The following is a 17,533-nucleotide window of genomic DNA, read 5'->3' as shown; positions in this document are numbered from 1 at the left end:
CAGGAGTCAGGAGACCCAGTGCTAGCCTCTTCTGACTCTCACAGGCTCTGCATCCTGGAAGCTGTCTTTGCCAGTCACCCTCTCTCTGTAAGTCTTACCCAACCCAGCTGTAAAATAGAGCAATTGCTCTACAGTCTACATCAACTGGTTCCAACGATCTGTGCCTTTGAGCTGGGTTTCTTCTACAAGGAGACGTCAAGGCCAACCTCTAAACAGAAGCCAACCAACCAATCATGCCATGACAGAAAACAGGCCCAGTGCTTACAAATCTGCTTCTCACAGGAAGTCAGAAATGAATCTTTTTTAAAAAATGAAGACACAATATCTGTGGGGAGTGGATTATGAGAAGCCTATGAGAACTGGACCTAAGCACAGCTGTACCCAGTGTTCTGTAGGCTGAGATCCGCACAGCCCCAGCCACAGAATAAGGTGAGAATAAGATGCAGAGCAGCTGCTTTTCCTAAGATGTTTCTACAGGCTGAGGTTGGCACAGCCCCAGCCGCAGAAGAGGAAAATGCAGCACAGATGCTTTTCCTAAGTTGTTCACCTTCAGAGAGGCAGATCGAAGTTTCCTCTTGTTACAATGTCACGCCCTCCCCGAGGGCTGTTGCTCCACCTCCTTGTTTACTTTGCTTTTGGCTTTTAGCTTTTGGGCTTTTGGCTTTTGGCTTTTGGCTTTTTGATGTGGGAGGATTTGGGAGGGGAAAAGGATTGCTGAAGGGAAAAGAATTCCTGAAGGGAAAAGGATTGCTGAAGGGGGAAAACAAATTGCTGAAGGGAAAGTGCTGGAGGGAGGATTGCTGAAGGGAAAGGAACTGCTGAAGGAGAATTGCTGAAAGGGAATTGCCAAAGGGGAATTGCTAAAGGGGAATTGCTAAAGAAGGGTTGATAGAAAGTCTGCACTGAGAACTTTATACATAGGCTTCAGAAAAGCTAAGCTAAAGAAAAGCTGAAGAGAACATGGGACAGTACAAGTCTAAGGACTGAGACTTTAAGAAAGCTAAGAGAAAACATTGGACAGTGCGAGTCTAATGGGACAGTGCAAGTCTGAGGGCAAAGACTTTAAGAGAGATAATTCTAAAGAAAAGCTAAGAGAGAACATGGGACAGTGTGAGTCTGAGGAAAGAGACTTCGAAGAACAGAAAAGAAGACTTTAGAAGTGAGGTTTCAAAGAATTGTAAAGGAGTAAGGCCTTAAAGAATAAAGATAGAGAAAAGAAGCAGAATAAAATGAAAAGAATAACAGAGAAAAGAAGCAATGAGGCTGCTGGGTGTCTCTATCCTAGTACCCAACACACCTGGCCCCAACTTTCTGTCTGTCTGTCTATCCTGTGTCCTTTCTGCATCTCCCGTCACCACTCAGTTAGGCACAGTTAGGTTCAGTAATAACCAGGAGTGAGAAAAAGCTTGCTCCAAATATCCTACATATCAGTAATGCTCAACCCATTTTCTCATATTGCAGTATCAGCAAGGGTCACAAATATTACATTCCTAAGCATTCTTACAGCCACTCTTTATTTTATTCTCCTAGCTCAGAAGAGAGAGTAAGGCAGGTATCCTTTTCTTTGGAGGTCATGCAAGAAACCAGAAGGTATTAAAACTACCACTTGAGGTAGAGTGAAGAGCATTCTGAGTCCAGAGTCATGCTGTAGTTCTTAGCCTTCCAACCAAACGTCACCAGGGTTGGTCTTGTCTCATCAGTGAAGGGTTCCCCAAGAGCTCTTGGCTTCCCTCCTAGTTTCCCGAGGCACCCCACTTACAACACAATGAGGGTGAGGATGAAAAAGAAGTGCACACTTCCAATGAGGTTCCGATAGATCCAGACAACCCACAGGTAGCCAGGGTTCTTACTCAGGGTGTCAATCCAGCTGTAGATGGACTGAATGAAGGAAGGCAGACCCTGAAAAGGGCCACAGTCAGCTGAAGGTTGCAACCTGGAAACACAAAGGATGAAAACTGTCTCTGGCATTCTATAATCAGTGCCCTTTCTGGGCTTGGGACCAGGAAACAGCAACTCTTGCCTGCTCCACCTATACTCCCCTTTCAAAGGAAACCCCCTTGCTAGTATGACCCCCCACTCCAAGAACTGACTCTTAGAACTGGAAGTGGACAGGAAGTCTCACCTGACCCAACCACAGCCAATCCAAAGGCCGGGCAGTGATCCTGCAGTATCTGGGGGGCAATCAGATTCTCTTTCTTGTGAACTTGAATTAAGAAACACCAAGATGGAGAAAAAAATAAAATGAAACAAGAAGAGGGAAGCACAGTAGCTACGGCAGCAGAAGAGTGATGATGTGAGCATGTGCGGCGGGTGGTTATAAATGAACAAAAACCAGAGGGTCAGGGAGAGTGAGGACAGTAGATGTGACAAGAGAAGAAGGACATCGTGAAAGGGTATCCTACCCTGAAACTGCTTGAAGTTCTGATGGTTCCAGTTCCACTCGTATTCTAAAAATCAACTCATTTGTTTGTTCATTCATTCGTTCAACCTTCTATCAGGCACTGCTCTAGACAGACCCTGGGGATTCCACATTTAACAAGACAGACCTAGTCCTTGTCCTCTCAGATGGACAACTGATGAGGAGCCAATCAGACAAAGACTCAAGCAAAGGCATTTGTGACTGGGAACCACGGAATGATGGAAAGAAACTCAAATCTCAGAGAGAAAAGAGTTAAGGACTCACAGCAGACTGGGAAGGTCAGATTTTGGAGATGACCTTGGAGTTGAGACATGGACTTGTGGACAGAAGACAGCCAGGCAAAGGGAGTGGGGAGAGTCCTTCAGAGAGAGGACCCTGCCTGTGTGGGGGTGGAGCCAGAGCTGTGGGGCTGCAGTGCAATGGAGGCAGAAGGAGGTGAGGTTGAGGAGAAGAGAGCCAGATCAGACAGGGCCTGTTGGATAACTGTGATGACATCCTGTTCTCCTCTGGGAAGCTTCCAGCACTTGGCAGAAGTGAGGCAGCTGCTCCTGACTATGGGGCATGCAATAAACCCAGACTTGGCGTGTCTGAGGGCTCCTAAGGACGCATGGATTGAACTCTGTAGTAAGCATGTTTTTTGCATAGCTTTGACATCTGGGGCCTGCCTGGCCCTGGGACATTGCCCTTTCCAGATCTAGTCTACAGAGCGTGACTTGTACATGCAGACCAACCAACCGCCAGCCCTCACCAAGGCCACCTTCTTTGTCAGGCACGTGCACAGAATTTCAATTAATAAATACAGAAGGAGCCAGAGAAATAAAAAATAGGTTCACAGCACTTGCTTCCTGCTCCAGTCACCCCCAGACAACACAGGACAGCTCCAAGATCTCAGAGCCTGCTGCAATTACTCAGCCTAGCCAATCCTAAGCCTGCCTACCTTGCCTCACCTGTTCCTTACCAGGGAAACCACACCAAGGCTCTTGTCCATGCTTTCCCCTCACTCCCTCTGCCTCCTGACCCACCCTGGGTCTCTCATGTGGCCCCTGTGTGGAATGGAGTGTCCCCTCCCCTTGGGAACTGTGAGTAACAAACTACTATCTCAATGGCCACCATCTCCAGGTCAGCTGACCTCACCATATCTGGATGATAATGACTCAGCTGTGTTTAAGATAGTCTTACGCTTTGTCCTGGGGCCAGCCTCTAACCACAATCCTCCTACCTACGTCCCTGCATAGCTGGGAGGACAGGCATGTGCCAGCACACCCAGCTTGTTCTTTGAATCTTACTAACATTTTTGTCAGGCTGGCCTTAAACCTCAATCCTCCTATATCTGCCTCCCGGTAGCTGGGATTATAGGCATGCATCATGCACCTGGCAAAACCCACTTTTTAAAACAAACCCAACTACCCAATATCTAAAAGCCCAGCGAAGTTCCACTGTGCCTTACCTCCAGATGGTGATGGCCAGTGTGCAGAGCACTCCAGTGAAGGACGGGAAGAAAAGCAGGAAGATGAAAAGCGTCATCATCTGCGAGGCCCTCCAGGCCTTGCTCGGGGGCTGGAAAGTCATCATGAGGCTGATCTGAAGAGAAAGAAACATGGCCCTCTGCAGCTGGAGGGACACCAGCAGGCGCGCACCACCTCCCTCCCCGTGATCACCAGCTCCAGCCCCGACCAGGCTGCACGAGGCTGAGGACACTGACTGCTTGCAACTTGGGTCTGACTCACGTTTTTGACGTAAAACATGATGAAGAGGTTTAACATCTGGATTAGTGGTAGTAACGGGCAGAAGAAGATCCCAAGCCTGTGAGGAAGAGAGGGTGTCAGAGACACGGCAGGGCGGCAGAGGAAAGGAAGACAGGGCCACAGTGTGTCCCCCTGAAATTCACATGAAGTCCTAACATTCACACACGCGCACACACACACACACACACACACACACACACACACACATACCTGGTATCTCTGACCTCGTTTGGACATAGGACTGTTAAAGCAGTAATTAAGTTACAGTGAGGTCACTGCAGTGGCCCTAATCCAATCCAATCACTGACCTTAAAAGAAGATTAGGACACAGATGCTTGGAGGGGTGACTCAGGTTTAAGACAGCCATCTATAAGCCAAGGACAGAGGCCTGGGACTGACCCTTGCCTCACAGTCCTCAGAAGGAACCACGGCATGTCAACAACTTGATCTGGGACTTGTCTCCAGAACTGAGAGAAGAGAAATATCTGTGGCTTAAGCCACCTGACTGGTGCTCGGTGGTGGCAAAGCCCGCTCTTGGATGAATACAGAAGGGGACTGTGCTTATCACAGTGAGCCGGGCAGGTTCCCCCACACCCAGCATCCATGGCTGCTCTCCCCAGCTCTGCAAAGGTGGTTACACAGCCAGCTGGCCTCCATTATGCCCTGACCTGGCCTGTCCCAAATGTGGGGCACCTGGCTGTCCCCCTTCCTAGGGTGTCCGAAGGCCTGAGGTCCTGCAGGGGCAGTGAATGCATGAGTGAGAGACTCAGGAACTCTCCCTGCAGTGTTCTGAGTACCAAGAGAACATCTCAGTGCAGAGTGAGAATGGCTTCCTCGGCAAACCCCACCCCCGTCCCCCCACCCCCTTTTTTTTCCTTTAAGAAAAAGGAACAGGCAGATAGCAGCATCTTGCTAGAAAATAAAGACTATGTGGGATGGGATTGTTTTCATTTTTTCCAGTGGCTTATGATTTCTGTCAAATGGCACTGGTTTTCCATTTATGGTTATAAAATAAAGACAGCCCTTCCCCCTCCCCCAGCTTTTTTCTTTTTAAACAGTCTTGAGCTTTAGCCTGGGCTGGCCTTGGTCTGAAATCTTTCTACCTCCACTTCCTAAGTAGCTGAGATTACAGGAATGTACCACCACGCCCAGCTCGTTTTTGAGAAAGGGTATTGATAACTTTTTGCCCAAGCTGGCCTTGAACTGCGACCCTCCTATTTCTGCCTCCTGAGTAGCTGAGATTTCAGGTGTACCCAGCTGCCCCCATTACTTTTAAAACAAAAAACTTAGGTGTGTTCACAAATACTATTTGATCCAGCAACTCCTCTTCTGGGTCTATATCTAACCCGATTAAAAGCAGAATCTGAAAGAGATACTTGTACACTTGTGCTCATAGTAGCAGTATTCACAATGGCCAAAGGTAGAAGCCACCCAAGTGTCCATGGATGAATGAACACATCAACAAAATGTGGCCTTGTATACACAATGAGATATTATCCAGCCTTCAAAGGAAATGCTGCCGGGTGTGGTGGCTCATCTCTGTAATCCTAGCTATTTTGGAAGCTGCAATTGGAAGGACTGTAGTTCCAAATCAGCCTGGACAAAAAACTATGTGAGACCCCATCTCAATAGAAAAAGCTGGACATAGTGGCACACACCTGTCATTCCAGAGATGGCAGGAAGCATAAAATAGGATCATGGTCCAGGATGGCTGTGATAAAACTCAAGACTCTATCTCCAAAATAACCAGAGCCAAAAGAGACTGCAGGTGTAGCTCAGATGGTAGAGTACCTGCCTAGCAAGTGGGAAGCCCTGAGTTTAAACACCAGTACCTCTCCCAAAAAAATGAAAAAGAGAGAAGGAAGGAAAGAAAAAGAGAGAGGAAGGAAGGAAAAATAGAAAGAGAGAAGAGAGAGAGAGAGAGACAGAGAGAGAGAGAGAGAGAGATGAACCTTCGGGGTATTATGCTTTGTCAAAATCAGCCAGACACAAAAAGATAAATATATGACTCCCTTTCTGTGATGTATCTAGCATAGTCAAACTTAGAACCAAAAGCAGAATGGTGGTTGCCAGGGGTTGGAAGAAGGTGTTTAATGGGTGTAAACTTTCAGGGCCTCTTGTTTTGTTTTGAGACAGGCTTTTTCCCTATAGCTCCTCAAACTCATGATCCTCCTGCCTCAGCCTTCCAAAAACTGGGACTACAGGTGTGCACCACCACACCTGGCTATAGTTTCAGTTTTGCAAGATGAAAAGGTTCTGAAGATTGGCTACACAACTATGTGATTAGACTTGCTATGCGTTTTTTGTCGTTGGGGGCTTTGTGGGGGGAGATAGTAGGGATTGAACTCAGGGCCTCACACTTGGTAGGCAGAAGCTCTACCGCTTGAGTAACGCTCCCGGTCTATTTGTTATGCATTTTTATGAGTTTTTAAAAGAGTGCTCACAAGGATAACAATAGTCATAGGATCCTGGCTTACAAAGCCTTTCTGAGTCAGCTACTCACTGAGCCCTTGGCATAGCATTTTCCATTCAGTCTCCTCTGACACCCTGTGAACTAGGTAGTCTTAGCTCTATCTTTTAATTTGCCCAAAGGCAAGCTGAACTAGCGTGAGGGACGGCCTCTGTGAGCTGCCAGATTGCCAGTGAGTGGTCTGCAGACACATCACCTAAAACACCAAAGAAGACCCTCACTATCTCCGAAAAAAATCCACTGATGTGAGTGTGCTCAGAGCAGACAGCCAGTCACCAGGGCAACATTCAAGAGCCAGGAGAGAAAACACGTTCCAGCCTGGAGTTTGCAAAGACTTTTCCATCCACTCCCATAGTTAAGCCTCACCGTCATCATTTGAAGGCAGCTACAATTATGAGCATTTTACAGATGAGGAGACTGAGGCTCAGAGATCTCAGGGACCTCAGTGAGGGGCAGAGCCAGCCTCAGAAGCCAGGTTGATTCAACTCCAAAGGCACGAATTTCAAATCAGTAAGCTCCCCCACCGCCAGGTGGGCCCTGGGTATTTGACACTCCATACAGAATTCTGGCATTCGCTCCATGTTAAAATAAATAAGGAAAAACACTCCCTGACTACTGGCTCGAGGTTTCTAGGTGAGCTTGTATTAAAGAAAGAATGCAAGGATCTGGGGACACGCTCAGTGGTAGAGCACTTGGCTAGTGTGCACGAGGCCCTTGCTGTGAAACTCCGCATTACAAAATAAGAGAAAAAAAATTGATGAAACTGGCTGGCTGTCCTCAATACACACACAACACACACACACACACACACACATGCACACACACACACACATGCACACGCACACGCACACGCACACAACACACACACACACAACACACACACACACGCACACACACACACGCACATGCACACGCACACGCACACGCACACAACACACACACACAACACACACACACACAACACACACACACACACATGCACACGCACATGCACACGCACACACACACAACACACACACACACAACACACACACACAACACACACACACACACACGCACACACACAACACACACACACAGGAAAAGAAGTCAAAACTCCCAAAGGCCATGGAGACCCCACCTGAAGGCAGAGCAGACCAGGCGTAAGGAACACATGATCCTCTCTGCCTTTACTCTCCCTCTTCTGCTGAGACATGGGCTCAAAATCAAATTTCCCACCATAAAAAAAACCAAACCAAAAAAAAAAAAAAAAAACAGCATATTGTCAAGGAGAGCTGGCAGGTCAGTGCCAGGAACCATTCAAAGGAGAGACTGAGGCAAAATGGAGACACTCGCCATGGTTTGGATCTGGTCAAATGGGCCCATGATGGCAGATGGGCCAGGTCTTTCTGGAGTGAACTCAGAAACTTCAATTTTATCTCCTGATTTTTAAATCTTGGTGGCTGTATTATCCATTCGAGCTGCTATTACAAAGTACCACAGACTGGTTGACTTTGGAAACCCAGAAATTTATCACTCACAGTCCCAGAGGTTGGGGTTCAAGATCTAAGCCTGGCAAATTCCGTGTCTGGTAAGGACCTGTTTCCTGGTTCCTAGATGGCACCTTCTTGCTGTGTTCTCACATGGTGGAAGGGGCCTGGTGTGTCTGCCTGTCTAAGGGTACCAATCCCATCCACATAAGGGCTCCACTCAAAGATCTGGCTTGGTAATTAATACCATCCCACTGACAATTAAGTTTCAGCATATGAATTTTAGGGGCATAAACATTCACACTCAGATTTTTAGGAAAAAACCCTGTGTGGGACACAGGAGTCACCCCTGCTAGCCGCATTTGGCCTAGTGGCCTCCAGGTTGAAACCCCTGCTCTGCACTGACTTGCATCTGAAGTCCTTGAGGCCTGTGAGGATAAAGAATAGTCCAGAGGCTAACCATAGGCCTCTCAGAGTATCTGGGTTTGGCGCCACCCATGCAGCTTTTAAAACAAAATTCCAAGTGCACATGTGGTCAGGTAGGAGTTGACTGGGGCATCCTACCAAGCCCTCAAACTTACCATGCCAGAGTTTGTGTGTAGATCAGTTCTAGTACATTCCTGGCAATGTCAAATTCCTGTAAGCCAAGACTTGTGATGCATTTCATCCCAATAAGCCTGTGAAAATGGACTGAGATGAGCTCCCAAGCCACAAAACCTCCCCACTTCCAAAGCTCCTCCACAAACCTGGAGGTCAACAGGTGATCCTCACCAGGGGAGAATAAAGTTGCAAGTTCCCTAGGAGATATTTGAAAAGTTCCAAAGATATAAGTATCTTAATAACTGAGGGAGTTGAGGGGAAAAGGGAATCAGCATGATGCAGTCAAATGGGGTACTGCTAAATTGATTTTTTTTTTTTTTTTGTGGAACTGGGGTTTGAACTCAGGGCCTCGGGCTTGCTAGGCAGTCTCCCTACTGCTTGAGCCAAACCTCCAGATTCTTTTTCTCTGGTTATTTTGGAGATAGGTCTCACTTTTTGCCCAGGCAAGTCTTGGATCCCATCCTCCTATTTTAGGCTTCTTGCCATAGCTGGCATGGCAAGGTGCACATTGATTGAGATGGGGTCTCGAGAACTATTTGCCCAGGCTGGCCTCAAACTGAATCCTCCTGATCTCAGCCTCCCAAGTAACCAGGATTACAGGTGTGGGCCACCAGCACCCAGCTTTAAGTGATTTTTAAATTCTAGGAAACACTTGTTAGCACTCCTGATTTAAGTTATTCTTCCTACTCCCTCGTCTGTACTACTCTTTGCTTATTAACCCCCTTTTCATGATCCAGATAAACTCAGCACCTCCCAAACCAAGTGAGCAGAAAAAACAAATTTTTTTTAGTAATGAGTAGCAAAGCCCAGCAAGTGCTCTACAACTGAGCTCCAGTCCCAGCCAAATAAACCCCCAAAATTTAAATTTATGGTTACTGCCATGAAATTTAGTGATGTTTTCCAGTTTCAAATATCCACAAGGAGGTAACCAAGAAACCATTTACTCTGGAAAAACTCGAAATCTCACTGATTTCTTTTTCCCATACTGGGGTTTGAACCCAGGGCCTTATGCTGCTGGCAAGCGTTCTGCCACTTGAGCCTTTCTTCCAGCTGTTTTGTGTTGGGTATTTATGAGATAGGGTCTTGTTCTGTTTGCCTGGGCTGCCCTTGACCCTCAATCCTCCTGATCTCTGCTTGCCGAGTAGCTAGGATTACAGGCGTGAGCGGTGGCACATGGCTTATTAACTTCCTTATACAGGAAAGTTGCCAATAAAAAAGTTCTGTCAAAAAAACCAACTTTCTGCCTTTCTGTCCAGGTCCTTGGACAGAGGCTGGAATGAAAGTGAATTTGACATTCAACCTACCCACTGAGAAAAGAAACTGGCATTACATCACAGAATTTCTTCTCTAGAAAAACTTACAGTCATATGTCGGGGGCTGGGGTGTTACTCGGTATCGAGCGTTTACCCTGTACGTGTAGGGCCCTGGGTTCCATCCCCAGCACCACAAAAGAGTGTGACTGTCTAGAAGGAAGAGATGCTTGTCATATTATTTTAAAAATGAATTAATAATAATAATAAATGCAGGTTGGGGGTGTGACTCTGTGGTGGAGCGCTTGCCTAGCATGCACAAGGCCCTGGGATCCATCCCCAGCAAAAAGAACCACATACAGACCGATGATAACAGTACATCAAGGCTGTACATCTGATATCTAAAATAAAAATTAATATTTTAATTTAAAGCAATGCGATAAATCTCTATGTACTGATATGGAACTGTGTCCAGGCATAGTCTGCGATTAAAACCAAACCTCACAAGGATTTTAATGTCCACAAACAAAACTTCTTGTGCTGTGCACATTAAATCACTCTGCAGTTCTCAGTGACCCCATTTTGGGGAAAATTATATGGCCTTGTACAATATATACACTCCCAGTGATGTGTGCAAAGAAAAATCTGGAGCTGTTTACACTGTAATATTAAAATTGTCTCCAATGGAGATTTCATAAGGCTCCTTTTCTATTTTACTCCTAGAATTTTTTTTCCAAGAGAAATCATAAAGGGTCAACAGGATCCAATGAACCATGGCCACAGGAATGTTGGGTTAAGGTGAAATTTCACTTAATTTAGAAAAGAACAAGGTCCCAAAGGACAATGGGGTATACAAGGGACCCACATTTTCCTCTCAGCCAGGACTCAGGCTCCAGCTATAACACCAGGATAATTACTCATGACTGACAGTATTTACCTCCTCAGAAACTCCCCCAGTAACGAATCAGCTAAGGAGAACACGAAATCCATCAGAAGGAGCCGGTAGATCTCCTGGCCGATGAAGGTCTCCCAGCACTGCAAGGTAGACAAGAGCCAGGATGTGACAGAGGCTGTCACCCAGCTCAGTTCTTATGTGTTCCATCCCTGGCTCTGTAGGCTCAGTAGGACAGGGCAGGGGGCTCAGATTGACCCAGCCATGTGTATCCAGAAAAGCAGACCCACTCTCTGCACAGATGCAGCCAAGTTTGTTTTCTGGGTTGTTCTTCTCTTTCTGTGCTCCTCCTTCTTCCTCCACATGTACCAAAACTGTCTCCATGAGCTCTCCTTTGAAGACCTTTCATCTCTGTCCTAACCCTTCCGGTTCCCATTTCTCAGCCAGAGCTTCTCAGCTTGTTCAGAAATCAGAAGCAGTGATGATGAAGAATGCACTCCTCTTTTTCTACTGACCCCACAGAGAAGCAATTACTATGTGCTTGATTAAGAAAGTGACTAGGGGTGTGGCAGGCTAGTGTACACTGGAAACTTTAATTGGCCAATTTATGAACCTTCTGTTCAGTAAGTTCTGCAGGAAACAGTGCTATGAGCTTTTAGAGTTGGTTGAAAGAGCCCACGGATGGGTGCAGAGCCCAAGGACTGGTGGAGAGAGAGATGGAGGGAGGAAGGTAGGGGCGGGCACAGGTGAATGGATGGGTAAGTAGATAAATGGATGCAGTAGGTAGATGGATGGATGGATATGGATGGATGAATGGATAGGTAGACAAGTGGATGGGTAGATTGATGAGGGTGGATAGATGACAGATGAATAAGTGGATGGATGGAATGGATGGGTAGATAGATGGATAGATGGATGGGGTGGGTAGACAGATGACAGATGAATAAGTGGATGGATGGAATGGATGGGTAGATAGATGGATAGATGGATGGGGTGGGTAGACAGATGACAGATGAATAAGTGGATGGATGGAATGGATGGGTAGATAGATGGATAGATGGATGGGGTGGGTAGACAGATGACAGATGAATAAACGGATGGATGGAATGGATGGGTAGATGGATGGATGGACGGATGGATGGGGTGGATAGACAGATGACAGATGAATAAACGGATGGATGGAATGGATGGGTAGATAGATGAACGGATGGATGGGGTGGATAGACAGATGACAGGTGAATAAACAGATGGATGAACACAGGTGGATGGATGGATGGATGGATGGACAGAGTTTAATATGGTATCTTCATTAACCAGCCTCACATGGAGGACTGCTCTTGATCTTCTTTTACCATTAGGGTGAGGAGAGAGAGTTGTATTCATGTGAGATAATTTGAGTCTGGACAGAGCAGAGTTATTCTGGGGTCCAGGGAAAAGGGTGACAGACAGTTGGTAACATCCTCGGGTTCCTGAAAGCTTGGGACAGCCCAAAGCTAAGGAAACCAGTGTGCTGAGGGATCATTCTCTAGCCACAGAAGCAGAGTGGGTGGGTTAGACACCCATTGTCTGAGGCGAGGGAAGACTGAAGAGCCTTGGTCAGGTGAGGGGAAGCCAGGAATCGTCGAGGGTGGGACAGAACTGTACTGAGCACGCTATGGGCCTCCAGAGCAGTAAAGCCCATGTTTCAGGATTATAGAAAACATTCTGATCACGGATCCTGTCCTTGATCAAATCCAACGCTGTTAGGACAGATTGACATCAAAATTACCTGCAACCATCTGTTGCACGCTCACCACACCCCAGGCACGGTGCTTGTATTACTCATGATGGTGTTTAATTACCATTTTTCAGATGTGAACAGAAACTTGAAGAGATCGAGTGACTTAGGTAACACTGCTGGTCCCTGCATCGGGTCCAAGCATTTTCATGGAGGCCCCTCGGCTCTATGCTGCCTCCCAGACTAGTTCTGTTCTCCCCGCACAGGATCAAAGCCAAAGAGAAGTGATGGCTGAGAAACTCACATCCTCCCCGATGATCAAAGACCAAGAAACAAAACTTAGGGCTGAATAGCATGGAACTCTCACCTGTTCACCAGATGGGGCCACAATGTTGAGCCAATAGTAACAAAGAACTCCAATGATTGATATTTTCAGAAAGATGTTTCTAAGTGATGGAAAAGAGAGAGCTTGTTACCCTTGTGGACGTGGACATGGACGTCTCTCACTCCCTTTGCTAGTATTTCCCTCTGGGCACGAGGTCGGACAGACGTCCCTGCCCCGCTGTGGCTAGGTGAAGCCATAAGAGTAGTTCTACAAGCAAACTGAATTGTGAGCAGAAGTGATGTGCATCGCTGTGTCACTTCTGATCTGTCACTCTGCATGCCAGAGTGACATCCTCCAGCACTCACTGCCCTCCAGTATTCCAGAGGGACACCACTCTTTCAGCCTGGACCCCTCTGTGAATTGCATGGTCAGAACCTTCCCATTAGTCCAGAATGCACAGGAGCACGAGTAAGAAATAAAACTAGTGTCCCAGGTCACTGAGAATAGGGTTTTGTTTTTTTTGTAACTTCAGCATAACCTAATTTATCTTGACTGACACACTCTTGTACTTCCCATTGTAATGATAGCAAATGTACCTAATATTCACTGGGCACTGACCCAAGAGCACCACTTTCCAGAATCATCCCCCTTGGTCTTTATGAGCCTACCCCAGGAAGAGGGCATGTTATGTCCATCTTACCCAACATGCAAGGTTATAGGGTGACAGGGAGACCTAATATTTTCCCTCCATTCACAACTAACAAAGGGGTTCCCTGGTCCAGGTGGGATGTGAAGAAATATTGAGGGTATAGGAATCACCTCTGGTTGGAGTTTTTTCTTTTTTGGTGGGACTTGAACTTGGGGCTTTGTGCTTGCAAAGCAAGTGCTCTACCACTTGAGCCTTACCTCTAGTCCATTTTTCTCTGGTTATTTTGCTAAGCAGGTGCTCTACTGCTTGACCCACTCCGACAACCCCTTGCTCTGGTTATTTTGGAGATAGGGTCTCATGAACTAACACCCAGGCTGGCCTTGAACTGTGATCCACCTTATCTCAGCCTCCCAAGTAGCTAGGATTACAGGCGTAAGCTCCAGTGCTTGGCTAGTGGGAGTTATTGTAGTATGGATTGGATATAATTGAGTGGTTGACGTGTTCATTCATTTATTCACCCACTATTCTTGATCATCTATTATGTTCCAAGTTATTGGGAACAAGGCAAAAATTTCCCCATTAATGTGTGAGAGAGAGAGAGAAAGGTGGGGGGAGAGGGGAGGGGGAGAGATTGAGAATCATTAAATAAAAATGTTAGACAGTGGTAAGAAAATAATAATGCAGGGGAGAAAGGGAGGTAGGGAGCTGTTATTTTTAATAGGGTGGTCTCTTCCCTGAGGGAAGAGCTCTCTGAGAGGTAACGTTTGAGCAGAAGTCAAAATACAGCCATGTGGCTATCTGGGCAGAAGAATAGCCAGTGCAAAGGCCCAGGGATAGGTACATAGTGGGGCCTGTTCATGAACACTTAGGAGGCCAGTGAGGAGAGGGGTGGAGATCAAGATGGACAGAGGCAGAAAACAGGCTGGAGCACTGGCCAGCAGGGATCTAGATATCAGCAGCCACAGTGAGAAGCCGTCTCCGGAAGTGATCAGTAAGGGAACACCGTCTGCATTGTGCAGACTAATTATCGTAGCCAGGAATGAGCCAGGGAAGCAGCCAGGATGAAGATGACATGTCAGGATTTGGGCAACATTAGCCTTTGCTTACCAAAATCCTGGAGTCACCTCTAACACATATGACATCTTGTGGAATCACCAACAGGGGTCCCCATCTGAGCCACTAAATCACCAAAAGCACTTTCCCACCTCTGTTTGGGTGGCTTTATTACAAAACTGTGCCTCCTCCCCTGGGATGATGCTTAGTTTAACACTGGATGATTTCAGTCCATACACAACTCCTCAACCAGAATCCCTTGTGCAGTGCGCTGCCTGCTCACCTGTACAGATAAGTACAGGTGAACTGGAGAACGAGGTTAATCTTCAGGCTGTTAGCCATTGAGAAAGGTAAGGCATGACTTTGATATGATGTGATATGTGTACACATATGTGTATTTTCCCAGGGTTCCTTCATGGCCATTAACCCACACCACACGAACCCACTTTATGCTTTGGATTCCTTCCTTCTGGAGAACAGAACTTTGGGATTTAAGCAGAACCCTTTTTAACTCCCTGGAAATGAGGCAGATGTTGGGCACAACAGCCACACCTACCGGATCAGGAGCGCATAGACCTCATGCCTCGGCATCTCGTACCACTCCACCAGCCTGAACATGGAGTAGAAGCGTGGCACAGCCAGGTTGATACAAGACACAACGAAAGGCAGTAGCAGCACTGCCCCGGGGTTCTTGTGCGCCTTCAGGAACTGCAGGGATGGAGGAGAGACGAGAGATGCCAGCTGGATACTGGATTCTGTGTCACTCAGAAGGCTGGCATAGTGGGAAAACCCCAGAAGCAGCTCAACTGAGGTTAACTATTAAATGACCATTTACTTAGCATTTACAGTATACCAAGCACACTGAAGCTCAGAGAGGCAAAGGCATTTGCCTGGGATCACCCAGTACATGAAATGGAAGATCAGAAGCCCCCCAGGCCTGCCCCTGCTTCCACCCACCTTTGGATGGCTTAAAAGCACACCTTGCATGCTGGCAGTGTCTTGGAACCAGGGTGCCCTGGCAGAGATAAACCATCCATATAACTTTTCTCTCCTCCTGACCACACACCTACAAAACCCAGGTAGGATCCTTTCCATTTCAGAGATGAGGAGCACAGAGCTTGGCAATATTAAATCACTGCACAAGCCACCAGATCACTGCTCTTGTTGAGCGCCTACTCTGTGCCAGGCACCGTGGGATGCATGGAGGATACAATTAAGGAAGAAATGAGAACTTGACCCCAGGTCTGTGGCCAGTCCCATGTCTCCACTAGCCCAGAGCGTCTCAGTCTGTAACATGCATTTATGTGGGACCTCATGCAAGTACAGATTCTGAGTCCCTTCTGGGGAGGGAGAGGTTCTGCAGTTTTAAACAAGCTTCTTGTGACATGGGGGCTGCTGGCCTGGCCACAGATGCATAGATCCTGGCTTGAGAAGCGGCTTTACATCCCAGCCCATCCCCTGGCTCCCTGCTCTGGACCTGGTGGTCCTGCCCAACCAGTTACCTCAGAGTTGTACTCAGCCAGGTAATACACAGCTGCACAGCAGGCGACAGCCACTCCAGTAGAGACAAGCCAGGCCATCACATGAACAGAAAAGCGGGTCAGCCGCTGGTGAAATGTGAACTTGACATTCTCCTGACGGATCTCCGACAGGTTCTCCTACCAATGCAAGAAAGTCAAGTTGACCCACTGGTCCCTCTGCACTGTGAACGACCATCCCTGGTCGTCCCTTGCTGTGTCCAGGGACTCAAAGTCAGCCCAGACCCGCAGGTGAGACTGAGTGGGAAGTTCATCACAGAAATGCATTATGGGAGAATCTCTCTGTGGCCAAAAACCCCATCATCAACCCCATCACACTCCCTTTCCAGCTTAGAGGAGCAGGTGGAAGGAAGAGATTGTTCTTCAAGGCCATGAGCTCATGGAGCCCTTTCAGTTTTTGTTCTGTTCTGTTTTTGTTTGTTTTGACAGTGCAGGGGTTGGAACTCAGGACCTCACATTTGCTAGGCAGGTGCTTTAACACTTGAGCTGCAGCTTCAGCCCCCCCCCCCCCTTTTTTTTTTAATGTCACTGTGGAGCCCAGGCTGGGCTTTAAACTTGTGATTCTCCTGCCTCTGCCTCCCAAGTGCTGGGATTGACAGGCGTGCACCATCACACCAGGCTGCAATTTAATATTTTGACATAGATTGCTAAATTGTGCACCAGGAAGGCTGTACCAATTACAAAGCCCCAAGTCATGTGAAAATGTCCTTCCCACACCATCACCAGCACTAGGTATTGCAAATATTTTTGGCTAACCTCACAGGCATTAAAAAATAATTCATGCTTACTTCAAGAAAGTTAAAGACACATAGGAGGAGGGAAGGAGGCTGGCATGGAAAGAGGCTGGGCAAGGTGGACTGGCCTTACCCGGATCTCGGTGCTAAGGTTCTTCTGCTTCAGCCTCACAGCCTTGTCATGTGTGACAGTGAAGTCCCAGCAAAAGACCAGCTTGGCGATTCCTCTGGAGTAGATGTGGGGGTTGATGAAGTTATTCCGGAAATATTTGGCCATGCTAGGGACGAAAGAAAGCAAAATGCCCCAGGTCATCACAAAAGACCCTGAACTGTCTGTTCAGTTTATTTGTCCTTTTCTAACTGGATTATTTGTTCTTTTGCTGTTTAGTTTTTTGAGCTCTGTGTATATTCTCACTATTAATCCCTTATCTGTTGAATAGCTGGTGGAGATTTTCTCTATTCTCTGGGTTAACTCTTGATTCCGGTAACTGTTTCTTTTGATGTGCGCAAACACTTTAATTTGAAACAGTCTCATTTGTCAGTCCTTGCTCTTATTTCCTGTCAATTGGAGTCTTCAGAAAATATCTGCGTATGCCTGTACCTTCCAGAGTTTCCCTGTGGTTTCAGGTCTTCCCTTAGGATCTTTATCTGTTTAGGGCTGGTTTTTGTACA

General features: G+C 47.0%; 1 protein-coding gene across 6 annotated transcripts in view; it reads right to left on the bottom strand.

Moving 5' to 3' along the window:
* Positions 1-17,533, bottom strand: part of Tmc5 (transmembrane channel like 5) — a 67,878-nt gene that overhangs the window by 8,947 nt on the left and 41,398 nt on the right. For 5 of the 6 annotated variants that reach the window (XM_074059551.1, XM_074059553.1, XM_074059552.1 and 2 more), the window contains 9 exons: positions 16,995-17,139; positions 16,092-16,247; positions 15,146-15,297; positions 12,930-13,008; positions 10,891-10,988; positions 8,685-8,780; positions 4,147-4,222; positions 3,867-4,000; positions 1,760-1,933 (listed from right to left, as the gene is read on the bottom strand). In XM_074059551.1, the coding sequence (XP_073915652.1) occupies positions 1,760-1,933; positions 3,867-4,000; positions 4,147-4,222; positions 8,685-8,780; positions 10,891-10,988; positions 12,930-13,008; positions 15,146-15,297; positions 16,092-16,247; positions 16,995-17,139 (1,110 nt within the window). The remainder of the gene's footprint in view (positions 1-1,759; positions 1,934-3,866; positions 4,001-4,146; positions 4,223-8,684; positions 8,781-10,890; positions 10,989-12,929; positions 13,009-15,145; positions 15,298-16,091; positions 16,248-16,994; positions 17,140-17,533) is intronic. The other variant, XM_074059555.1, reaches the window with a different exon arrangement.

The sequence above is a fragment of the Castor canadensis genome, chromosome 17 (assembly GCF_047511655.1).
Source record: "Castor canadensis chromosome 17, mCasCan1.hap1v2, whole genome shotgun sequence".
NCBI lineage: Eukaryota > Metazoa > Chordata > Mammalia > Rodentia > Castoridae > Castor > Castor canadensis.
The sequence above is the reverse complement of the archived record's forward strand: the minus strand, read 5'-3'. Positions and strand labels throughout refer to the sequence as shown.